Consider the following 24922-nt stretch of genomic DNA (forward strand, 5'->3'; position numbering starts at 1 on the left):
GGGAGGAGGGGAGATGTGGTGCTTAGGACGGTTATGTCGGGTATTACAAAAAAAATAATTGTCTGTACTTGTATAATTGCGTCTTTACAAAGTCGTAGTATGGGTGCATGGAGGGAAGAACAGAAACAAACACTCACCTTCTTGGGGTCAACGTTGCTGGAAAAGCGTTATTTGCACCCCTTTTGCATATGATGAGAACTTGTACATCCATATTTATGTGTTAGCATGTGTATATCTTACGTGTATGTGTGTTTGTGTGTGTGGCACTTCAACTGTACCAAGTGTTTCTTGTGAAGGTTAATAACCGGCTCGGAGTAAGAAGTGCGGCATCGCCAACTTATGTCGCTCCGATTCCGATCATAGCGCCATGCTTCTTTTGTGGTGAATAGTTTCAACAGTGTCAGTTCTCTCCTCTTTCTTCGCAATGTTTGGTACACTTTTCTTTTCTCCCTCCCTCTTCTTTGCCGCAGACGGCCGCAACTGGGTGGCAATCACGGGGTGTTAAGCCCAAAAGCCGCGCTGAAGTGGCTTTTGTGTGGTATACTGCGCACATTAGTGCAAGTTTGTTCGGGCCTCTTTTCTGCAGATACAATGCGCCGCTCTTCGATGAAGTTTGGATTGCGGCAAATACTTTCCGAGGAACTGGGGAAGGCAGCAATATTCTTGCGCTTTAAAGCGAACGAATATATTGCCTCCACCGCAAGGGCTTGTCAAACGTTGACTGGAGCCGAAACTAACCCGGAACAAGCAAACAAACGCCGTAAGCACCGCCAAGTTTATGAAGAGATCCTTCGACAAAGGCAGCAAGTAGCTCAGGAAGCGGCACGGCGGGCGATGGAGGGAAAGAGCCTCAGGGAGCGTCTCATGGCCAGTGCTTCCGCCGCTCTTAAGGGACTGAAGGAGGCAACATCAACGAATGCTGGAGCCCTGGCGTTGCTGCAGCACTGTACCGCCGCGCACGCGGCAGAGGTGGCCGTTGAACAGGGTATTGATGTGAAGAGCGTAACAATGCAGGTTGAGGAACGGAAGACAGGCTCACAAGTGGGGTCTGAGACCGTTGTGGTGGGTTATATCGACGCTCCAAACACCTCCGAGGAGGAGATGATGGCGTTCGCGGAACAACTCAGCAAAAAGTGCCCGATGGCCAACGCTATGCGGGGGAAGATTGAGTGGCGGCGAGCGAATGGGGAAGTGCAACATAACGACGAACAAACTACAGGGAACGATAATAGCGTTGGCAGTACTAGCGATAAGGCTGGTGATGCGGGCTCCATACCACATGGCATGCCCGGCACTCGGTATTACTCCCATGAATCGATGCGTAGAGGTGCTGGTGGTGTTGGGGATGGCGATGAGCTTCATCTTCCTGGTGTAACAAAGGGCAGTGGAAAGGGACCCGACAAGTGATTGGGTAATTAAAGCGGAGGCACGCGAAAGTAACAGAGAAGGAATGAGATGATTTAGTAGTTCAAACCGTTGAACGCGTTAGCCCGAATGTCACTATCGTTTAAGGAATCCGGCAGCTATCTTCTGCAACACTTCTCCTTTGGAAATAGTTTTGGTGGAATGGGGTATCAATCTTGGTGAACAAAGTAACGAAGAAAAGAGGCAGAAACTTCATGTACATGTGGTCCATTCTTTGGTATCCTCATTCGTCAGATTCGTTTATCCGTATTTTGTTCCCTTGCTTTATCTTCTTTTCCTGTCACTACAATGTCTTGATAATAGAGCCGCTTACTCAAGGGGAGAACCGCTGCGTTCAGCGCAAAAAAAAAAAAGCGAACAAGGTTAAGAACCCAAAAATCTTGGCTGCTTTGGCTGAAGTCGATCAGCACAGGCGAATTCCACACGTGACTGTACTCTATTGTTTCGGACACGTGTGTGTTACACGGCAAAGCAATTTTTCTTGACTTGACACGCTCAGCCGCTACGGAGCCCGTTGCCGGGGTATTCTGAAGTCGTGCAAAGTGGCAGAAAGTCACTGGTGCGAGCCCGCCGTTCAACACAGCACGGAAAGGGATCGGACGGACATTCGCCAAGCGCGGAGAGGAAGAAAGAGAGAGAGAGAGAAAGCGGCAGTACACCACAGGTGCCTGCTTGCAACGTGGGGAACAAGTATGTTTGGTATACTCAACGGTTGCAGTTCTGGATATGCTGCGCTTGCGCACCCACACTCCATAGTTTCCGGTGGAAGCGGTGGTGTGCATGTCCCGTAATAGTGTGGGAACGAAGCTGAGTTCCACTGCGTACGGCAACGCAGGCGATCTCAGCGTGGGCTCCTCCGATAAATTAACAATATTCTACCAGGGAGGTGCCGGGTTGCCCCGTTGCTTGTAGTGCGTCACATTCCTGCGCCCGTAGAATCTGCATAACTTTAGTCTTGGGAAACGTGCCGAAGAAGAAGCTGGACCATCGATGCTGTTGTGCTTCTGGGCCGACGGGAACGCTCGGCAGCCATCATCGTGTGGCAGTAGCGAACAATCCCCGATGATGTTGCGGTCACACATTACGTGGAGCCAATATGCGAGGGGATCTGGGGAGGGGGGCGGACGAGTTGGGAGGTGCCGGCGCTACGGACAAAATGTGGGTGATATTGTAGAAAAAGTCCAGTCACCCGGACAGTCAAATATCGGGTGTACAAATTCATACAAACGTATATATAGATAGATCAGCTGAAGGGGATTCGGGCCATATGTAGCGTAGCTCAACTCCCTCCGTCTGCTTGCTGTGCTAATATTACTGGCACTACTTGACTATCATTATGTGATAATTACTTCGTGCATGTTAATCGTTGAATTGGGGTGTTATTTCGTTGGGTTTTCAACCTTCCGCTGCACGTCCTACTGACCCCGTCATTGTTGTCGGCGCTGTTTTGACGCTGCTGATACTTTTGTTGTTGTCATTTCATTTATGGTTTTGTCAATTCTTGTTTGTCTGCATATTTTTGTACTCAATTGTGTTTCATTGCCCCGCACGCACACACACGCTTACCGTCCCAACAAAGGCGGCCGCATCACTACAGGGTGGTGTATGGAACAACGTTAGGTGTTTGCTGTTTTACATTCTCCTCTGCGCCCGCTATCTAGCACATACATATGCGTAGCTGTGAACTCCAGCGGAAGCAACAGAGCTGCGAAAACGATGAAAAAATGTTGGGTATTCGACTGCGCGGCGCCAGGCCTCTACTGTGAACCGAGGCGTCTTTTAAAACCCTTTTCTACCGATAGCATTCTTGACGCCGCCGGCCGTGCGTTCGAAACAGTGGAGGACGGGCTGAAGGCAACCACGTGGCGCACTCATCATGCCTTCAGTGCCCGATGTGGTCTCACTTCAGTGACGCGAAGTGACAGTACCACTTGCGGTAAAGGCGTCGAAGAGTCGTCTGTATCCCGCTCACCGGAGGACTACCGGGAGTGGCATGCGGATTTCCATCTCCGCTCCCCCAGTGCAGAGCCGCACGTGTTGTTATCAGTGGCTCCTCATTACCTCCCGTCACGTGGAAGTGGGAACGCTGACGACGGCCGAAAAATGGAAGTGGTGGGAAGCCGTGGTCGCTGGTTGAAGCCCTGGCGCCCACAGACTGCAGAAGAACAGGCGGCATATGATGCTGCGGTGCTCGGAACACCACTTATTTGGGAGGAGCCGTTGGTTCTCTCACTGGATTGCACCGCCGATGGGGTGTTTCTTTGGAGTGAAGACCATGGAATCTACGGAGAAAAGGTCGCAAACCGCTGTTTTGAGCGGCATAGCAGCGATGCCGGGGACGACTCTGCGGAGTTCAAACAGGAAGCCTTCCTAAGATTTAGGTGGAGTGAGCAGCCTCCAGCACAGACATCATCGGTAGGAAGTGGAAGACACGAAATGAAGGAAGAACATGTTGAATCCCCCAATGTCAGCAAGTGTGGTGAACTGCGCGTTTTCCGGGGACAGCGAACCAAAGTGGAAGCAGAAGAGCCACATGTGGAACGCATTTCCTATGAGGAAGCTGACGTGGATGCCGGAAGCGGTGGGTTTCTCTGGCAGAGCGTGCTGCACCGCATCATCTCGTGTGGGCCCGTACCGAAAGAGGTATATTTTGCGCCGTATGTGACGCTGATGGAAAGTGGCGATGAGGTTAGCCTTTTGTGACAATTATCGTCAGGAACGGGATTGAAGAAGGAGCCTAAAACTTGAATAACTGGATGAGGTCTGCTGTGAAGGCGTGTGGTGGGTGTTTGGGTTAGGGTGACTTTCTGTTGATTTCCAAATCATGTCTTCTCGTTTGCTTGATGTACGTGTAGTTACAAACTGCGGGACCAAGCATATGGTCATAAGGCGCAGCCCATCATCCACATTTGCTTCAGGTATTTGCTTATTTGCCGTGAAAATCAAGCACAATCGTTCTCTCTTATTGTCCCTAACGCTCGTTGTTCATTTTTGTAGTGTCCTCTTATACACATAAAAAATGTCGTTACATGGTCATCCGTACCAACGCTACGTCTCCGTGAAGCTGACACATTTCCAACAGGGGGATGAAAATGACGGACCTACGAAGAGCGGTGGCGTGGAGTCGGGTAGTAATAGGGAGAAGTGGCGAGCGTTTGGTGTTGATATAGGAGTCAACCTGGCTTCAGCCACGTCTCAGAGCTCATGCACAAGCAGCTCCACGCAGTCGCAGATGGTAAACGATGCTTCAATCACCAAAACGGCGAGTGTCCAGGAGTCGCTTCGTCAGCAGTTGGCGGTGTTGACGTCGCGTGTCGGACAAACAAGAGAACAAATATTCAACGCAGTGCGTTTAAAAGAGAAGACAAGCAGCAAAAGCACAAGCAATACATGTACACCTAGCTCCGTAACAACGGACACAGAAATTATTGGTGGTGGTTCTGCTCCCCCCTCGCAAAAGCGGGTTCCCGGTAAGGACGGCTTATCCAGAGACAGCGCGAAGAACAAGCGATCAACTACAAGTGACAACAATATTGTTTTGAACAAGGGGGCGGGAAGCACCGCAACCCATCAGCAGCAAGAAGCAGGGCAACAAATATCTGAAAAGAAGACGAAAACGAGGGCCCGTAAGTCCTCCACATTATCTAATGCTGAAGCAACGGTAACGTCGCGGCACTCAAGTAAATGTGCAACTCAGAGGACATTGTTCAAATTGCCTGTGGACCCTGCAACGTCTCCGCAGCGTGGGCTGCAGGTGGCATTCAAGGAAGAGTTGGATGGTAGCGCATTGTTCAATGATGCACGCGATACCCTCAACGACCCTAATCGTTTCCAGGTACCCACGATATTTGTTGGCTTTGCAACGCGCGAAGGGCAGACGAACTTCACCATTTCCTCCTCTTCGCGCGGAAAAGTGCACTTCATGCGCGGCGTTAACCCTGAGTTAAGCCATCTCGAGGTGAGTTTCCTCGTCGTACGGTGGAAAGACGATGTAATTGTCTACTCTGCGGCTGTTGGTTTGGAGTTACTTGTGCGAGTTGCTGAAGAACTTCCGGGTGTTGAAATTGTTACATTCAACGCCCCCTGCCTCTTGCTTCCACTGTTGTCCTACAAACAGGGTAAGTTCTTTACCTCGTGCGTGTCTGATGTCCGCCTCATGACGTGGATGCTTGAGCCATCAGCGGACACAGCCGAGTTTGCGGACTATGACAAGCTCCTTCAATCGTACCAGCAGCAAATAGGGCTCCCGGCAGGGCTCAACGCCGCGGAATGCAAAGGCAGTAAAGAGGCCGTTAGCCACCGCGTGTTTTACATGGAGCCGCTCTACCGAATGCTCTACGGTAGGCTGGGATCTCATGGATTGTTACCAGCCTTTCTCAAGCAGGAGAAGCGCATCTCCATCATGTGTGCGGCGATGAAACTGAACGGCTTTTACGTGAATTTGGTGGAGGTGGACGGTTTCAAGGCGCGCTGCGCAGAAAAAATGGAGAAGCTGCGAAGTGAGGCTCGCAGTATGATCCCCTCTATGACGAACTTTAACATACAGAGCGCAGACGACTGCAGGGTTGCGCTGTATGAGGTGCTGAAGCTCGGCCCAAACCTTGTGTCGAAGGGCACTGAAGGGTCCACAGAGAACAATTCCCTCATATTAACGAGAGGTGGTAAGTTGTCTACGTCAGAAGAAACCCTGAGGATTCTAGCACGGCACCACGAGTTCCCACGCATATTAATCGCGTATCGGAAGTTGGCGAAGCTTTTACAAACGTACGTCGTTGGATTTATGGAGATGGCGATTCCCATTGAAGAAGGTGATGGAGAATTCACAGACTTCAGCATCAGTGAACAAGGCAAGGAAGCAATACCGAACGCATCCGACCGTCACAAAGCGAAGTGGGCGAAACTGCACCCCAATTTGGTGCAGGAAGGTACCGAAACGGGGCGGCTGACATCTGTGGAGCCCAACATGCAGGCCCTACCGCGGTCCACGCAACTTGTAGCAACCCACGAGAAAAATAACACTAACGATGCCGACTCTGAAAATGGCAACAACGAAAACATCAACGGTGATGTTAACGCTGCCGATGCTGGAGGAAACGAGAGCGATGGCCCCGTGCAAGAGAAGGAGGTGAGTTTCATACGCCGCTGTTTAGGGGCGCCCGACGGGTATTCGTTGGTCTCGCTGGACTATGAACAGGTAGAGCTACGAGTGTTGGCACATCTATCGGGCGATTCAGCTCTTATCAATGTTCTCACGAAATCTGGAGACATCCACCGCTCGATTGCTGAGATTATATTCCGCAAAACAAGCGTTACCGGCGAAGAACGGAGCCTTGCCAAAAAAGTGGTGTTCGGTATACTCTACGGTGCGGGACCGCGCGGACTGGCGCAACAAATGGGCGTGTCTGTGGAGCAGGCGCTGCGTGTGTCTTCACTCTTTAAATCATGTTTTCCCACCGTTGACGCGTACCAGCGGCGCATCATTGATCAGTGTCGAAGTGACGGTTCCGTGCGAACGCTGAGCGGCCGGGTCCGATCTATACCTGACATAAACGATCGCGTGCTTACGAAACGCTCCCATGCGGAACGTCAGGCCTTCAACACCGTCGTGCAGGGAAGTGCCGCGGATGTGATGAAGTTGGGCATGATCGCCGTGGAGCGTGAGGTGCTGCAACCCCATGCACCTGACGTTCGGTTGCTCCTACAGGTTCATGATGAAATTATCTTATCCGTCCCCAACCACATGCTCCACAGCATCGTGCCGGCTGCAATGCATGCCTTCGCACATCCTATTTCACTGCTGGTGCCGCTGCTTGTCACAACAAAAGTCGGGCGGCTGTTAGGTGATTTGGAGGAATGGACAGTGGATCATGCACTAGGACTGCGGGTGCCGAGTTGAAGCATTGTGATAAAAGGCGGCAAGTGGCTTAGTAGCGTAGAGAAAGGATAGTGGAGGTTCCATAATAGCCGTAAATAAATCGGTTTTAGGAAACAGAAACACACAGAAGGCAATCGATAGAAGCGAGATATTGCAACAACTTCCCCTCTCTAGGTCGTGCACTCCCTTTCCCTCTAGGTAAGTGTGTGGTTTGGCTATCTATCGCTATTCGCTCTTTCTTTTTTTTTTTTACATCTTTGCTTCATCTTCACTGAAATGATCCCTTCCTTTATATTTTCACCCTCGTTGCTCTTCCATGAGGGCGTCGCACTAGTGTTTGTTTGGCACTATGTTGCATAATATGAATGGTTGCAGAGTTTCTTGGCATGTGTTGGCGAGGTAACAATTCAGTGGTGAGGGCTGAAGAAGAGTCGTCCTTCCATTTGTTAATTGTGCCTCGCTTACTGCGTTATTTTGCTCTTCCTTTTCGCTCTTTTGGTGCTTCTTTTTTCGAAAAAAAAAAATTTCATTTCATACGCTCACTTGCCATTCACCTGTGTAGATGTGTATATGAATCACCACTATTTCTATTTGTCATATCGATAATAACTCCTAAGAATGCGCAATGAGTAGTCACGGTGTACAGAAAGTCAAAAGTCAGCGGATGCCGCGCTGAACTGCCTTTCTTAACCTGCTGCTCTGCGCAATTTTTTCTTTTTTGCCTCCATAGTTTCTGAACTGTAGCTTCGCTATAGTTGCATCAGAGTAGGGATGTTACTTGCGGAAATTTAAATATAAAGGAAAAAACAAGAAAAAAAAAGAGAGAATTTATTGCTTGGAGTTATATTTCTTATATATGTTTTTCATAGCAACAGTAATATGCACTGGCTTACAGGAAAAAAAAAAAGAGAGAGAGACAAGAGGAAAAACATCTCAGAAAGTTTATGTCCGAGGTATTGGAAAAAAAAAAAAAGAAAGGTAGGAAGAAGGGCACGTACGCATGAAAACAGAAAAGAAAAGAAAACTTTTTTTGCCAGCTTCCACCGCCAGATATTGACTTTTGTCAATATATTACTGTCATCACGTATACTTTCTTATTATTGACGACAGCTGGGTCCTCTCTTGTTAATGCTCATGTTGTCTTATCTTCGTTCGGTTGGTTGGGTGCATTTGGTACTTTAAAAAAAAAAAAGGAAAGAGAAGCGAGAAATCATGTGAGGAGGAAAGAAGTCCTGTGGCCACGTCCAAAACAATATTCTTTATTGCGGGAGTCTGCACCTCCTTTCAAGAAGTACATTTTTCTTCTTGCTTACATTTGTTAATCCAGTAAGTGCAAGCCGTCAAGGGGTGAGAGGAGTGGCACGTACATATATATTATATATATATAATAGCGGAAAGATTCTCATGAATGCGCGCGATGAACTGGTAGAGCAACTTTCTATTGCCCTTTCAGATATTGAGCAGCTCCAACCCTGCACCGACACTGCATTAGACGCCGAGTTACTTGGCGCTGTAGCGGATTACATTGAGTCAGGTGTGAATGCCGAAGCAACGCTGAAACGACTGCGCGGTACCCTCGCACAAGTGGCAAAAAAAGGGAGTGTACCGCAGGCCCCGGTACAGGTCAAAAAGGAAAGCGAGGGCGAAGAAAAAGAGATGAATGGAAACGGCGCTGTTAGCGCCCCCGTGCTCACAGCAGAGGAATTAGGAAGACAACGGGCACAGCTCATTTTAAGAGATATTCTGAAAGAACGGTATGCCAGACATTAGGGTTTGGGTTACGGTGTGTGGAATACGGAAAAGAGGTGGTGATAGAGACTCATAACGCAGCAATAGTGCGGATGTAGTGAACATACGTATATGTATATATGTTTGTATATATATATATATATATATAAGGCTACATCACAGTTGTTTGGGTTCCGTATTTGTATCAAACCCCCATGCAAAAGCTTGCCGTACGGGTGGGATGCAACGTATATTCGCCGTGACCAGGCACCGCATCAACTCGTAGTTGGGGTGGCAGTGTACAGCATTCTCGTGAAATGTGGCGACAGTTGAAGTGAGTGGAAGCATGGAACATCTTGAAGCATTAAGGTATCGTGGTAGCTGCAGTAACCTTTCCTCCTTGATATACGATTGCGTGTTTGTGGCGCCTTGCAGAAATTTAAAAAAAAAAACTGTTGTTAATACCTCCTCGGGTTTGGCGAAAGGCCTGCAAACCTTAGCACTGTGAAAACGAAGTGTGTCGTTCGATCAACCCAAGCAATGATCTCACATACCGTGTTGTGCTGTAAGGAGGTTGAAGGACTTCGTTAATTGTGGACCTCAATGTCGAAACCAGGCCATGTCTTTAAGACTCTGCGTTGCAGTTGGTGCAGTTATTTATCATTATTTTTTCGGTTGTTGGGTTGTTCCATTCCGTTGGTGATGTCACCGATTTCCCTTTATTGTGCGGAGAAATGGCAGGTGAAGCTCATGATGAACTGCAAGGGAACATTATGTTCTAATCTTCTCTCCGTCAGGTGGTGCTCCCGTACTATTGTGTTGTCACTGCCATTACTTTCCCCCTTAAGTCCTTAACGCTGTGGCTGCCCTTCCTTCCTTCAAAAATAATAATAATAATAATAAATCATTTCTCCTCTTTGACCCTTAACCCAATAATGTGAATCACTCAATAGCGTGTGGCATGACAACATATGGTCACCGTCCTGAACACATGTTGCACGCATGGCGTACATTAGGCCTCCGCGCGAATCCCACATACGAGGAGATACGCGCTGCTTACCGTAGACTTGCTTTCGCCACTCACCCCGATCGCTCAAATGAGCCTGGCACGAAGGAACGTTTCCAAAAGTTGCAAGCGGCTTACGAAGCAGCAGTGGAGAATTGCAGACGTATGGCAGCCTTAGGAGGGTACAGGCTTAGTGGTGATGCTGCAAACTTTGACTGGCGGGCTGAGGTTGCTCGTGTGCGGGAAGCGTGGGCGCGGAAACACGGTTTAGGGTCAGATGCTGCGGAAGAAGAGGAAGAGGAAACCACGGCAAGAAAAAAAAGGCAGCAGACTAAAACAGCAGCGAAAGGAACAAAAACGGCAAAGCCGGCGTCGGCGTCGGCGTCGGCGGCACCGGATTTCTCCGGAACAAACTCCCCCACCCCAGCGAGGGGCCGCAAGAAGGCCTCACCACGAAACAGCAGGCGACAACAGAAACGTGGGAGCGCGACGACTTCACGCTGGTCGAAGCCTGTTGCAAACAAAAAGGGTAAGCCGAAACCGCCCTTTACTCTCTTTTCTTCGCCACGTAGTCCCCCGCCACCCGCAAGCAGAGGTGCTGATGGAGTGGCGGGAGAAAATAAGTCGTTAAACACCTCTCGAGCGGGTTCCCCCGGCGCCACAACATCGCACACATCAGAGAGGCGCGCACAAGTCGTGAGGAGGCGCCGTCGCTGTTTCCTGTCAAATGAGGACAAAATGATTTGCCGTCTAATGGCGGTTGAGGCAGCGCGGCGCTTAGCGTTGTACGTTTTTGAAGGGGCAACACGACGAATCATATCACAAATGCTCGCAGAAGTGCGAATTCGCTGTGCTATAAAGCAATTTGAGGATCTGGCATGGAAAAAATTAGTCAAATACGTGCAGCTTGGACCTAGCGACGCCCTTGTGCGTCACAAGGGTAAGCGGCGAATTGTGGCATAGAGCGCCGTTTGAGCGTGTGATTGGGGTTATCTGACGCAACTTTCTTTTTATTTCTTACGTGTCTTCCCCTAAGCACACACACACACGCACACAAACCTTCTCCCAGCTGTGTCTGTTTCCGGATAGTGGGGAGGGAAAAAAGAGTGGCTCTGTCAATCTGATTTGAATAACGCCTCTATCGAGGATTTGGCATGGCCTCATCCGAAGCTGCGGGAGGTTCGTACGGCGCTGTTTCACGGATGCCGCGGAAGGGCGATCCATAGAGGAACGCATATTGTTCCTTTTTTTTTTTTCCTCCTCCTACCCTTTATATTGTGTCCCGTTTGTCCTCTTATCACCTCTCATGATAGTTGTAGTGTTCTTGTTTGCAAATGCATCCCGTTCCGACGTGTGTCTTAGGCAAAGGAAAGATGCTGTGTGGAAATGTGAATTGGTATCGTCAAGTAACTGCGGTACTGCAGATAAGTTTCGTGGCATTAGTCTTGTTCATAATCCTTTTTTTTCTTTTCATTCGTTGACTAGAATTAAGAGAGGGAGTTGGGAAGAGCGGCTCATCAGTCCGAAGAGTAAAAAAATAGCGTATTTCATCGCTTACATAAGGTAGCCACATAGATGAGTAAATAGACGTGGTAGCGCCTGTCGGTGGGTATATAGTGTCTTCGTTTCTTAAGGGGGTAAACATCTCCGTAATATTTATCCTACTTCAAGAGGAGGAACTCTCTAACCCCCTTATACAAACAAGAATGAAAGAGGGAAAGAATAAGAGAGAGAGAGAGAGTGTGTGTGTGTGTGTGTGTGATGGAAAGGGGGTTGAGCCCCATTTTGTGACTCGCAAGTCTCGTTTCACCGTTTGTGTTTTTTTTTCCCTCTGCTGCCGGGTTTACAACCACAATTACCACATACACCTCGTCCCCAGCTGTGGTTGTGGCTCCCTACTTCACCATCTTCCCCCCCCCCATACATACACTTGTATTCGTTGTATGTTATGTTCTTATTAACTTTTATTGTTCGTGTGTTGGCGGAAACGGCTGCATACATGTATAAACATGAAATCCCTTCGTATCTTCCTTCTTTGCATCTCTACCACCTGAAAGACACCATCGCCGTCTCCGCTGTGTTTATTAGGTGGTGTGTCTCAGTAGCGGCAGAAATGGGGCTCGTGCACAGTGACTCGCAGCCGTCTGCATGGAGCTCACACATAAATTGGTTTAAGTCCTTTGGTTTCGGTGCCTCTCAAGATGATGATATCTTGGGCTCACCAGTCAGTAGAGGTGAACTGCAGGCCGCGGAACAAATACAGACGGAGTTTACCAGCCTCGACCACGAGGCGGAGTACGTCAATGAAAGGCTACGAAGATGTGAGGAGGCATTAGTGGCAGTGTTGGAAAAAGAGAAAATTCTGAGTCAAGGTGTGGAAGCGATCATGATGGAGATGCATGACTATACTGCTGCGGGAGGGTCCGAGTGGAGCGAAAGTGACCTGGAGAGGTTTCGTGAAAATCAACAAAGTGTTGACTCGGTGTTGAAGATACTCGAAGAGATCCGGGAGAAAAGGGAACACCTGCAGCAGCGTATCTTCAAAACAGAAGTTTACTCACGGCTCTTGGAGGCAGAGCGGAAGGAAGCGGAGAAGACGTTGGATGCCGTGAGGAGAAGTGTGGGGGATCGCACAGGATACATCGCCGTGGAGGGAGGAAATGAAAGTACTTTGGTCATCCCACCCGCACCACTGGTTGTGAGTATTGTTGAAGAATTTAGGAACGAGGTGGTGAATGAGGAGCCGTCAAGCACGCTGGCGTCATTAATCTGATTGCTACTTGCTATGCGCCGTCAGGCGGGGGTGTGCACGCGGACACCTCTGTGATCGTTTAGTGTAAAAGTGGCGTAAATCCATCATTCGTGATTTGTTGGGTTACAAGTACTGGGTTACCCGGAATCTTCCTTGCTGTATCTGGGAAAGTTTTGCTTTACCTATCTGTATATTTACATGAGGATATATATATATATATATGTGTGTGTGTAGGCAAGTGTGTGTGTGTGTGTGTGTCGTTTTATTGGGGAACTGAAGGGTGGTCACTTCGTTATGCAATCTAATCGTAGACATCAACATTTGTCTTCTCTTCTTTATTACTTATAAAAAGAAGCATCTGTAGCGCGCCGTTTCCTGTTGGGCGGATATACGGCAGAGGAATGTCTCTTTCCCTGGGTTGTAGGGATGATTCACTAACTCCTGTTCCAAGAAGCTCTGGGGAGACTGCAAGTAATGTGTACACAGTTGAGCAGTACACAAAACTTCTTTCCAAATACGAGGCGGCTCGGCGTCACATTGCTCAACTAGAGGGAAAGGTGGCATTACTACGGCAACAGTCAAATAGTGGGGGTGATAAACAACCTCTCTCACCCAGGTCACAAGGCTACGGATGTGGGACGGAATACACTCCATCTAGGGAGGAGTTTCAGCAAGTAATAGATTGGAACAAGGAACTTGTCAGTACCGTGGAGACGCAACGGTGTGAATTGGTGAGAATGGATACCGAAAATAAATTGCAGGTGGTTATGTTGAACGATGAGCTGAAGAGGCTGCAGGAGACGTGTGCTCGGCTTCAGCAGGAGAATGACAGACTGAAGTCAAGTGTTGTTGACGACATTCTTCAACGGCGTCGCAAAGCTCGCGCGGAGCTGGCAACAGAAAGGTCCAGACGCATTTGTGTTGTCCGGGCTGCCGGTAGAGGCCGACTGGAGCAGCTTGAAGGGGTACTGATGGCGTCGCATGACGACATGTATTTCCAACCTCGCTTCGACTCGTTAAGGCTACCGTTGCATGATGCAACTTTCGTCGTTCACACTGTGGCCAGTGTAACGTATCCCCTCCGAGGGACAGAGGGTTTTACCATGGGTGTGTACCATGAACTTTTGAAGGACCTCGCGGTGAAGCACAACGGCCATCACGTTTGCTTCGAAGGACACCTTCAGGTGTTTGTCTTTTATTGTGCAACTCACGCCCTGAGGTTTGCGGGGGAGTGTCACTCGGCCCTTCTGAAAGTTGACTGGCCAGCGCGCACAATAAAGATCCCTCACTTTGCACCCGTCACGGACTTTGGTGAATTGATTTACAGTGGCCCACGCATTCACACGTGCCTGTACACGTGCAGCCCGGGGGTGGAAGTAGATCCAATCACTGGCTCCTGGTTGTACTACGGAAAGGAAGTTCGTGATGCGTTGGTGACAACGCTTGAGGAAGCACCAGTCGGCGAAATTGTAGCCAACAAAAAGTGGTGTTCAATGTTCTCGAGGGAGCACGACATCACAAACGAGACGACCACCACGGATCATCTAACTATTCAATCCGTCCGAGCAAAATTAGGCGCCCAGTGGAGTATCGTGCCCGTAAACGATTCTCCCAATGAACTTTTCTGTTCCATTCTTCCCGCGTTCCTGGAACGGCGCCGCGGAATACCGCCGTACATGGTTGACCCAGTACCTCGTTTTGCGCGTAAAATAATAGATGTGAAGGAAGTTGTGCCTGACGTCATCGGGGTAATGAAGGGAGTCGGGCCCGTGAGTTTGGCAGGGGCTACTCAGCAGGGACAACAACCCGCACCCGCCAATGGTTGGGTGGATCATCTCAACACCTTGTCCCCTAGTGAAGAGGGAGTAGGTGATAAGGTGCTCTCACTACTAATAATGAAGAACGAAAAGGATAGGGCTCAGCACGAGTGGCTTAAACTCCAGGAAGTAAGTGCCTATCATGAAAGAGTTGCCATGGAGGGAGAAGATCGATACATCCATCGATTTCGGCCGATTATGCCGGGGCAACCTTGTTTCGTATGCACGGTTGATATTGGCGAAAACGAGGCGTGGCAACAAGTCATTGGTGGAAAGCTAAGTGTTAATGAAAAGCTTGACTTACATGACCGGCTTCACTGTGAGGTAGTGGCGTGCGGAGATAGAAACGACGGACTCTACGTGAATGGAAACAGTCGCGATGTGGTGACATTTGCATTTCACCAGGCATGTCAGGCCCTTCGCTTCGCAGCCCAGGCGTATGCGTCTGTGAGCAAGTCGTGTGAACTAAAGAAAACAACAACGTGTATTGTACGGGCAGGAATCGCCGTGGGAGAGATTCATACGATAGGTCATGGTTCCAGTAGGGCATTGAAGGGCCGCACCAGTGATGATGGTGAAGCCGGTAACACTGGATCAGGAGGAAGGATGGGCAGCATGAGGTTATGCGCGGGGGTGGCAGTGACCCTGTCAGCCAAGTTGTGCGATATTGCCCGCGGCGGTGAAATTATTGCCTCGGCAGGTGTAGTAGACAGCTTCTACACGAAAAAGTCTAACGTCATAAGTGATGAATACAACATTCTACGCTACGGAGTGCGATTTCTCGGAGAGGGCTCAACCCTGACAGATATCTACTCTATTTTGCCCAAGGAATATGCCTACCGTCGCCAACAGCAAATGGGTGACAAACGCACGGTTCAGGGTGCTGGTGAGGAAAAAATGTGGCGCTCACAACGATCCGTGAAGGAAGAGCTGGTGTTTAAAAGCCCGCACATCCGGCGGGTGGATGTACAGCACATGTTAGTGGAAAAGCAGGGTTTTCTCGAACGCAACGAGGCAGCAATGATGGCGTTGCACGATGCGGCATGGCACGTCAGCGTCAGGCAGGCAATCCGTGTGCCATGGTTGTTTACGCAAACATCAAGAGATGCTACGAAAAAGAGAAAATTGGGCTTTCTTTTCTGCGCCGCTGCGGGTCTAAGCGCACTCTCCCGCTTAGTAACAAATGAGTTGTATAAAGAACTCTGTGGGCAGTATAACTCTACGGTGCAGGAGGTCGCATTGGCAAATGATGGATATGTTGTCAACACAGACTCCATTTCGTCGTATATCATTGCGTTCAATGATGCTTTCCGTGCGCTGGAAGCTGCACTGCAGATTGATAGTAAGTTGCTGGCGCTACAGTGGCCGGAGGAGATTCTTACACTGGCACCGACGCTGCGCGTAAAAAGTGCTCGCACAGGCGTTCTTCTCTTTAGTGGAATTCGTGCAACGACGGTGGTGCATGCTTCTGACGGATACGAGTGGAATCGTGTACAATCTAGCACAGGGGAAGACAGTGGTATTGAAATTTCTGGCCCCGCAATCAGCACGTTGATGGACGTGTCATACAGAGCAATTGGTGGTGAAGCTGCTCTAACTCAGGCTGCACACGAGTCTGTTGAGTCCTCGACACGGGGAAGGCTTCTTCTGAAGCAACTCGCCATGGAGGTGGCTGAAGATAACAACAGCAAGACAGAAGTCTTATACGCCCCGCGACACTTGCGGGAGCGGCTCAAACTGTTTAGCAGCGAACGAGCCACTTCACCGGCGCCGGCAGGGACCGACCGTAGGTCCAAAACCCCAAAAAGTGTCTGGACAAACAATCCTTTGCGGGGGGACTTGGTGTGGTGGATGAGAAGGAACGGTTTTGCTAGCCAGCTTCCCACAGTGCATGCAGCGCAGTGGGCAGCACCGCAAAAGCAACAATGTAGGAGCACTGATGCCATCATGTCAGAATATACAGAGCGAGTAGTCGATCACTTCAAACAGGAACTAGCAACAAACCTCTACATCACCTCTTGCGGAGAGTGTTTCTTCAACGTGGTAATTGGAGTGCTTGTTGCACTAAGCGGCTCTTTTGGAAACCTCTCGCCCAGTCGAAGAACAAGTCTCCCATCCAGAGCAAGCTCATCCGGGGCGTGTGCGTCATCACCATCAACCTGGGGTGTGCTGGATCCAGCGCTCACAATGAGTATGGGAAGTGAAGGATTATCAAGATCTAGTGGACGAAGGGACAATCGCCAATCGTCCCAGCAAAGCGCCGCAGACGAATGTGATGACCCTTATAAGTACACGCTTACCGTGTTAAATGAGACACTGAAGCACCTATTACAGCAGTCACATCGTGTATTGGGCATTAACGTGTCATTTTCTTTTAGCCCGATAAAACCGAACTCTCAAACCTTCAGTCCTTTGAGGGGTCGAAGGAATAAATTGCCCTTACTCAAGCGATAAGTAGAGAGGCGAACCGAGAGGGAAGGAAATTCGCACGCATGGGTGCCCAACACCCGTCTGAGTAAATATCAGTGCGCTACTGACGTTGTTGTCACGTATGGTTAATGCGTCGGTGATACGAGTAGGTGCACGCAGCCGATGAACAGCGGGCAGAACATATGTAAATTCGGCAAAAGAAGAAAATGTGAGTGGAAAGTTAGAACAAACTGACTAGATGGAAAGGGAGGGGGAGAGTGTATCCGTATGTATATTGAATAGCCGGTGTGTATGTGACTCCCCTTCCTGTTCTTCACAAGCTTGAGAGACTCATTTTTCCCACATATACAATTGGAATTGTACATGTTTTGTCGTCAGGCCGCTTCTTGTAGTGTAAAAAAACTGTTACTCGGAACTCGTGCTTGCAGCCGATGCCATATCAACTAACATTCCTCTCTTCTTGATTTGCCTTCTCAATTTCCTTGATTATCTTGGATGTGTTTACTGACTGATCGTAGTAGGGCCTAAATCAGTTCTGTTGAAGGCAGTTGCCCCTACACACTGCCACACCCACATGGACAGCCAAGCACGGGCGGGAAAGAGTATTCTCCACAAAGGAATCCCGAGGTACCGGCAGGCCGCACATGTGAGGCGCGGGGATGAGGAAGCCTTAGGTCATGTGGCTGGCTCTGGCGCCAAGGTACCATTGCGCACTCACACGATAACCTCAGGTCGGTTGCGGATCAAGACGTACCAAGACACTCAAAGCATGCGTGAGGCTTTTGAGCGACTGAAACAAATCTGTGGTGCCTTCTCACTCGACGAAGATGAAGAAATCAGCTGCATGATCCCCCGAGTGTGCGATAGTGGCAACCCAGCGCCGGCGCAGTTGAACCGCATGCCGGGCCATCTCATTGTACACTGTTTTTCGTTTTGTGATTTGTCGTCGCTTGGACAGCTATCACGCGTGAGTCGCCGCCTGGCAGCGTTCGCCAACGCTCATCATATATGGGTGGAGCACGCGAAGCGGTTGAACAAACCAGTCAGAGGACCAGAAACAGCACGCGCCGATCTCCGCTTTGAGGTGTGTGGCCGGTGGGATGCGGAAATACAAGAACACGAACAGGCATATGAGGATTTGCAGAGGCGGCTCCAGGAAAGGGCAGCAGCAGAGCGAGCCGCTGTGCTCGATGTCGAGGGTGTTCTGAACGAAAACAGACGCAATGTAAGAGGTGGTGATATACTCCGCAGTAGAGGTAGCAACAATAGCAACATATATAGCGTGGCGGACGTGCAGGCGCTACAAGCAAAAGTAGAGCAACTTGAGGCGGTGAAGCTAGAACTTCTACGCAGCGTGCGGGACCTTGGAGATATTTTGGCCCAACAGCAGGCACAGATACAAGACATGCAAAATAGGCTAGCGGTCCGCGTGACTGCGGAGGGAGATGTAGTTACCACCACAAGTAGTTGCAACACGGTCGATGGAACCGCAACTCATGTCAGTCCCCCTGAGTTAACGTTGCACGAACTTACGAACTTCGAACGCCGCATGTGCCGTTTGGTCCTTGGCACCATCCCCGATCTCTCCGTCGTTCTGCGTCGCGGTGTTGATGACTTCGGTACTATGGAGATGCTCGTGCAGCACAGCGGCGGTGAGCTGGAGAGCGGAATTCGTAAGCGCTGGCAAGCGTTTAAGAGTTTCTTCCCTCCGCTGTCCAACGACTACAGCAAAGCGCGGTTTTATTTGTTGTCAGGCGAGTCGGCGCAATCGGAACGCAGGAATGAGTCTATCACTCGTTGTAGCGCAATCGTTCGCCGCCTGATGAAAATGTCAGACAGCGAAATCACCGATATTGTGATGCAAAGCGGCTCTTCGTAGGATGATTGAGATTCCTGTTACATCACTATTTTCTTAAGCTGTACACTAACACACGAACATATTGCACATCCGTCTTGTTGCCCCTAATATGAAGGGGAGGGTATTGGTCGTGGCAAACAACGATATTATAATAGCTGATACTTTTTCCCTTCCGCCGAAGTTTTGTGACTGTCCCAGGAATTGTCGCTGGTGCAACACACTGTGTGGACTATATGCGGACCCATCCCTGAAACCTTACCCCTAAGTCCTCCACGATAACGTGCATGCGCCCAGGTGCCCCACACTCAATTATTTTCTCCCCTTGCTTGTGACGTTTACTTGGTTATTACTTGGTATGTTCGGCTTTGAAAGCCGTACTTTGCAAGCGGCGACACGATTGGGGGATCCTCGAAGAAGGGGAACAATTCCCTTTGCAAGGGCCACAGTGAGAAAGCACACGGAAGGTAGAAGCAAAAAAAAAAAAAAAGACCCCCTCTCTTGACCACAGGGGCCTCCACAGTTGAAAAGGAAAAGAAAGGGAAGAAGGTATCCATTACCACTTGAAGGGGTTTCTCGCAACGCTTCTGTGTACAGGAGTGAGTATTAGTACGGCATAAATGCTAAGAAGATGGTCTGAATGTGGTCGCTTTTCCACCACACTGAGTTGGTGCGCGGCCAACCCAGTAGGTCGGCAACAAACGAGACGTGTAAGTGGTGAAACGACCGCTAAGGACGCCAGCGTCGACTCGACAGGCGACGAAGATAAGGACAAGGAGGCACAATATCGTGAGCGGCTAATCCAGGAAATTCTATCGCGTGATAAGGAAATATTTGAGCTGAAACGACAGCACGAGCTCTCTATGCTTCGGGTGGAGCAGAACCAGAAGCGAGTTCTGAAAGATCAGGAGGACCGCGGTATGTATTACGAGCAGAACTGCAATGTTCATACATTTGACACAGTTTCAGTTGGCCTGTACACACAGCGTAACACACTATATCACACGATGAGCATTGAACGGCTACGGAACGTTAAGTTGTTCACAACACTCTTAGTTACAGTGCTCACATGCTTTTATCTCTACTATCGCTATATGATTAACAACGACTGGGTGTACGTGGAGAAACCCATGAAGCTGCTCGGAAGTCGTGCTTGCGCGCTGAGTGAGATCCGGGAAAAAATGGGGGAGCAACAAGAGGAAAAAGAGCACCGGGAACGACGATTTGCTGCATGAGATGGTGAGAGTGGAAAATCATCTCTTCCTCCAGACGTGAGGGTATTGACCGCGGCTCCTGTGGGAAAGTTGTAGCAGTTTCTCTTTTTCAACCCAGTTCGTTAACTGGGTTTCTCCCCCATCCTCCCACAGCGCCTTGTGCGTGCTGATGCTCTCTTCCCTTAATAAATACGATGCAGTGACCTAGACACTCACGAACACACTTGAGAACTGTGCACGTTTGTTTTCGCTGTCGCTGCGCACACACACACATTCATATTCACATACATGCAACCCCTCAATTGCTTCAAAAACGTCTAGCACTAGTTTTCCGTCTGTGGGGCCAGGGGACACCCGCGCAGTGGAATCACGCCGCTTTATAACCGCGGGGCGAGACTTTTTTAGCGGTGTTGTGGAAGTATTATGTTCACACGCGCTCTCAGTAATGCCGCGCGTGTCGTGGCGGTCGCTGCACGGCAAGGTTTCTCACATAGTCTGACTGTGAGCAGTGCTTCTCTTCAGTTTCAACTGAGAGCCCGCGCAGACATCAGAAGGAGGTACCGTAGCCGTGAAGGGAACCCACAACTCGGCAATAGCGGCGGCGCTGATGTGGGTAGCATGCCGCTCAACTTCGCTGTCATACCAGTCTCGCGAATAAATATGCGTATGGAGTCGCAGCTTGAGTCATTCCTGAAGAAGCAGGAGAAAGAAACACTGGAGCTGGGCACGTCAGCAGAGTCTCCTAAGATACGCCTACTGAACGTGCCCCGAACAACATTGAAGCGCGCCGTGTTGGACTTCAACGTCCGCGGTCAACAAGTGCGTGCAGTCGGTCAGTCAAGGCGAGGGAAGGTGGCAAAGGCGTTGTGCTGCATGCACGCCGCGATGCTCATCGATCACTTCTCAATCGATGGCGTCGGGTGCCACGACATGCCTCTGCCGCTGGAAGAAGAGGGCGTGTCGTCCGTCCCATCAAATGCCGCGCAGACCCCACACCACAAGCACGCACAGGGCTCGCCACTTTCTACCACGTTAAAATTACCGCCGCCATGGGCACCGGGCATGCAGTGGGAAAGGTATGTGAGTGATTGCGAGAATTACATTCGACGCAGGGAACAGCAGGAGCGAACAGACGCATACGTACAATTGCGCGTCCCACGGAGTGGGAACCCCCTTGTCGACCGCGCGGCTGACATGACAAAGGGTGAGAAGAACATTAATCACCTGGCTTTACAGAGATTGAACAATGAGATACGAAACGCAACGAAGGATATTCATATAACTCGGGTGTCACGACGTATCTTTGTCGCAACGCTTCTCCTGGATGATACGTCGCAACTAAGTGCCACGGGCGTCGCAACATCCCTGAAAGAGGCCAAACAACGGTGTGCGATGCATGCCTTGAACATTCTCAAACTCGTAAAAGATCAGCGGTTGGCTTCTTCCCCTCTAGCTTCGGTGTGTCGCGAGGGCTCCTCCACGAGCGCCATCTCCTCGAGCCTCAGCCCGCGATACTCAAAGATGTTAGATTTTTTTACACTTCTTTGTGGCGTAAAGCCCAAACCGAGCTTTACAAGGGACGGAAGAGGCTACAAGTGTGAGTTGCTACTGGATGATGTGACCAGTACCGGCCGGGGAGTCAATCGATTCGAGGCTGAACGTGATGCAATCGAACATGCACTAAGTGAGATGGAGCTGTATGACGAACGACTGCAAGCAATTAATAGTATCATCTCTCGTTACCCAAAAATACAGCCGCAGTGCGTTCCCTCGGCAAAACTTCCAGAAAGCCTGAGGAACGCCATCCATGCGTTGGTGCAGCGGGTCCACAAGGAACTCCACCTTGCAGATGACGGGACCACACTAACCGGGAGCAAGGCCTCTTCCAGTAAAGATGAGAACAAAAGTGATGATACAGATGATGTGGTAGACGCGGAGACGCGCGCCACAATCAATGCACTACAAGAAATAAGTCGTGACGAAGCCTACGCGAATCGATTGCGGGACCGGTTGTGCACCTTGCGAGCCGATCCAAAGTACCTTGAGCGGTACCATGCACGGCGGTCATCGCTCTCAATTAATGCCGTGTCGCAGAGCATCTTAAATGAGCTCCAACAGAACCGCGTCGTCGTAGTGTGTGGTACCACAGGCTGCGGGAAGACGACACAAGTGCCACAATATATTCTTGATGCAGAAATAATGGCTGGTCGCGGCGACCAGTGTTGCATCGTCGTTACGCAACCGCGGCGATTGAGTGCATTTAGTGTTGCGGAACGAATCGCCAGTGAGCGCCTGTCAGCCGTGGGTGGCGACGTTGGATACGCCGTGCGATTGGACGCACGTCCTGGCCGTCACGTTACGCTATGCACAACAGGTGTTTTGCTGCAGATGTTGGTTGGCATGCCATCGCTTGATGCGGTAAGTCACTTAGTCATTGATGAAGTGCATGAACGCGACATTAATTGTGACGTGCTCCTCGCTCTAGTTAAAGATCTCATGGAAAGTGGGGGGAACCCACGCCTGAAGGTTGTTCTCATGAGCGCGACAATGCAGTCTGATATGTTCGCATCTTACTTTGGCAGGGCGCCTGTGATCAGTGTGGAAGGCGCCACATACCCGGTGGAAGTGCGGTACCTTGATGATGTGGCTGCCCTTCTCCAGAAACAAACCAACCCCAGAAATGCCTACTACAGTACCATGTTTGACTCTCTAACTGCGGCTCGGGGGGCCGGTGAAGTCGGAAGAAGAGGAAAGGGGGCGGCCAACAGAGGCAGATCGGGTTTTGGCGCAAAGAAGCAGTTGCTCAGTTCTCCACTGAAAACAGACTATAGCCTCATTGCGCAGCTTGTTCGCCGAAGCGTCGAAGTGGACCTCAACAACGACGTTTTCGGTAAGTCTGTTCTTGTCTTCCTTCCCGGCTGGAAGGAGCTAGTGGCGGCAAAACAAGCCATCGAGGGTCTTGGGGACGGCCAACGGTACCATATAATACTTCTCCATTCATGTGTTGATGCGGCGAAGCAACGCGAATGCTTTGCGCCAGCGCCCGTAGGAAAGGTAAAGGTGGTTCTTGCCACCAACATTGCCGAGAGTGGCATCACAATTGATGATGCAGCAGTTGTTATCGATACTGGACTGATTAAACAAACCACGTGGGTCTCGCGTGTCTCCGGGCTCCAGCAGCAGGGAAGGGAGCTTGGCATCCTTGCAGCACCCATGTCAACAACATACGCCACGCAGCTGTCGCTGCGGTATGCAAGTCAGGCGAACTGCACTCAGAGAAAGGGACGGGCGGGGCGGACACAGGGAGGAGTTTGCTACCGGCTGTTCGTGCGTGACGTATGGGATGTGCTACCGGCTTTCCAAGAGGCAGAAATTCATCGTGTGCCTCTGACGCAAGTGTTGCTTAAACTCCTAGCTCTTGGTCACGACAGGCCGAAGGAAAAACTTCGCACGTTTATTGAGCCTCCATCCGAGAAAAATGTGGAGGACTCCATGCGCCAGCTGCAGAGCCTCGGTGCGGTGTCTGCCGACGAACGGCTCACGCCCCTTGGCCTCTACTTGTCACGACTTCCCTGCGAACCGACGGTAGCGAAGATGATTATGATGGGCGCTGTCCTCCGCTGCCTTGACTCTGCATTGACGATGGCTGCAACGGGCGACGTGAATCCGTTCCTTTCAAGCCGTGATATGTCCTTTGAGGTGAGGGTCCGGCGGCGTGTGTTTGCAATGGGGTCGCAGAGCGACCATATTAGCGTATTGAATGCGTATAATGCGTACAGTGCACGGCGTGCCGACGCCGGCTTCGCCAAGGAAAACTTTCTGAGCGCAAACAATATGAGGCTTATCTCCCGGTATAAGCAACAGTATCGCGATATTCTTCAGCGTTCAGGATTTATTCGCGACACAGAACTAAACTCTCCACAGTTCACAAGCGAATGTGGGAGTTTTGGTGGAGATGGTTCTCACGTTTTGTACTTCGACGATGGACCGCTTTCAGCTGACGCCACAGATGTGTCGCTAGTGAAGGCTTGTCTGTGTGCAGCACTTTTTCCGAATGTGGCTGTTCTTGACCCGACACCGCTGCTCCAGCAACAGGGGAAAAAGGCGAAAACGTTGGTGATGCGCACTTCAACACGCTCCGCTATTTCACCATCAAAGGATAGTGCGTGTCGCCGTACAGGCTCACCGCAAGCACATACCTGTTCCACACCACAAGATTTATTCAGCCCGCACAACGATGAGCACATGGATCTTCCCTCTATGTTGTATATTTATCAGGGTATTTTTTCGTTGAAGGAGTCTCGAGAAGAGTTTCTAACCCAAGTTTCCTCCGTTAGCCTTTGGGCGCTGCTTCTCTTTGGTGTTGGAGAGGCTGACATGCACTACGACAACCAGGTGCAACTGTGCGTCGTGGGAAACTGGATTGGCATTCATATGGACTCCGAGTCATACAAGGCCCTTGTTGCGATTCGTACCATTTTGCACGCGTGTGTGTGGCGCAAGTACAAGCACCCGGAGGATCCCGGAAATAATCGAGCGCTCGAGGAACTCCACCGCATTTGCAAGGGTATTTTGAAGTCACCACCGAACGATAAGGAACAATACCTGAATAATCTCGTGGACACGGGAAGGATTTTCTCTCCAATGGAAGTGCAGCAGCTAACCGATGATGTCAAAATGGAGAGACTCAATGGGGAACAAGATGACGACGGCAACAGAGACGTATGGGAGTTACACGAGGTGTGACACGGGAAGGGAGTAAAGCACATCCCGACTTCGTGCCGGGAACTATTACGGTTTCGCCCAACCACGTGATAAGT

At 50.2% G+C, this 24922-nt stretch overlaps 10 protein-coding genes across 10 annotated transcripts, besides 7 other annotated features; all 10 read left to right on the plus strand.

Annotated features, from left to right (window-relative positions):
- Positions 1 to 24922: part of a sequence feature (sequence corresponds to BAC RPCI93-2H8) that runs on past both edges of the window.
- On the plus strand, positions 592 to 1407 carry Tb927.4.2930 (hypothetical protein, conserved; the record flags this gene model as incomplete). Its single annotated transcript, XM_839350.1, has 1 exon — positions 592 to 1407. The coding sequence occupies one exon, from the start codon at positions 592 to 594 to the stop codon at positions 1405 to 1407; it is 816 nt and encodes a 271-aa protein (XP_844443.1).
- Positions 2045 to 2073: a microsatellite.
- Positions 3142 to 4128, plus strand: Tb927.4.2940 (hypothetical protein, conserved; the record flags this gene model as incomplete). Its single annotated transcript, XM_839351.1, has 1 exon — positions 3142 to 4128. One exon carries the CDS (start codon positions 3142 to 3144, stop codon positions 4126 to 4128), a length of 987 nt encoding a protein of 328 aa, XP_844444.1.
- Positions 4445 to 7321, plus strand: Tb927.4.2950 (mitochondrial DNA polymerase I protein A, putative; the record flags this gene model as incomplete). The annotated part of the gene is made up of 1 exon (XM_839352.1): positions 4445 to 7321. The coding sequence occupies one exon, from the start codon at positions 4445 to 4447 to the stop codon at positions 7319 to 7321; it is 2877 nt and encodes a 958-aa protein (XP_844445.1).
- Positions 8668 to 8690: a sequence feature (AT_rich).
- On the plus strand, positions 8705 to 9070 carry Tb927.4.2960 (hypothetical protein, conserved; the record flags this gene model as incomplete). Its single annotated transcript, XM_839353.1, has 1 exon — positions 8705 to 9070. One exon carries the CDS (start codon positions 8705 to 8707, stop codon positions 9068 to 9070), a length of 366 nt encoding a protein of 121 aa, XP_844446.1.
- Positions 9153 to 9197: a microsatellite.
- Positions 9912 to 9931: a microsatellite.
- Positions 9990 to 10997, plus strand: Tb927.4.2970 (chaperone protein DNAJ, putative; the record flags this gene model as incomplete). Its single annotated transcript, XM_839354.1, has 1 exon — positions 9990 to 10997. The coding sequence occupies one exon, from the start codon at positions 9990 to 9992 to the stop codon at positions 10995 to 10997; it is 1008 nt and encodes a 335-aa protein (XP_844447.1).
- Positions 11775 to 11795: a microsatellite.
- On the plus strand, positions 11983 to 12807 carry Tb927.4.2980 (hypothetical protein, conserved; the record flags this gene model as incomplete). Its single annotated transcript, XM_839355.1, has 1 exon — positions 11983 to 12807. The coding sequence occupies one exon, from the start codon at positions 11983 to 11985 to the stop codon at positions 12805 to 12807; it is 825 nt and encodes a 274-aa protein (XP_844448.1).
- Positions 13008 to 13044: a microsatellite.
- Tb927.4.2990 (hypothetical protein, conserved) lies at positions 13188 to 17057 on the plus strand (the record flags this gene model as incomplete). Its single annotated transcript, XM_839356.1, has 1 exon — positions 13188 to 17057. One exon carries the CDS (start codon positions 13188 to 13190, stop codon positions 17055 to 17057), a length of 3870 nt encoding a protein of 1289 aa, XP_844449.1.
- On the plus strand, positions 17608 to 18912 carry Tb927.4.3000 (hypothetical protein, conserved; the record flags this gene model as incomplete). The annotated part of the gene is made up of 1 exon (XM_839357.1): positions 17608 to 18912. The coding sequence occupies one exon, from the start codon at positions 17608 to 17610 to the stop codon at positions 18910 to 18912; it is 1305 nt and encodes a 434-aa protein (XP_844450.1).
- Positions 19509 to 20123, plus strand: Tb927.4.3010 (hypothetical protein, conserved; the record flags this gene model as incomplete). The annotated part of the gene is made up of 1 exon (XM_839358.1): positions 19509 to 20123. One exon carries the CDS (start codon positions 19509 to 19511, stop codon positions 20121 to 20123), a length of 615 nt encoding a protein of 204 aa, XP_844451.1.
- On the plus strand, positions 20526 to 24848 carry Tb927.4.3020 (ATP-dependent DEAH-box RNA helicase, putative; the record flags this gene model as incomplete). Its single annotated transcript, XM_839359.1, has 1 exon — positions 20526 to 24848. One exon carries the CDS (start codon positions 20526 to 20528, stop codon positions 24846 to 24848), a length of 4323 nt encoding a protein of 1440 aa, XP_844452.1.

This window comes from Trypanosoma brucei, chromosome 4 (assembly GCF_000002445.2).
Source record: "Trypanosoma brucei brucei TREU927 chromosome 4, complete sequence".
Lineage (NCBI taxonomy): Eukaryota > Euglenozoa > Kinetoplastea > Trypanosomatida > Trypanosomatidae > Trypanosoma > Trypanosoma brucei.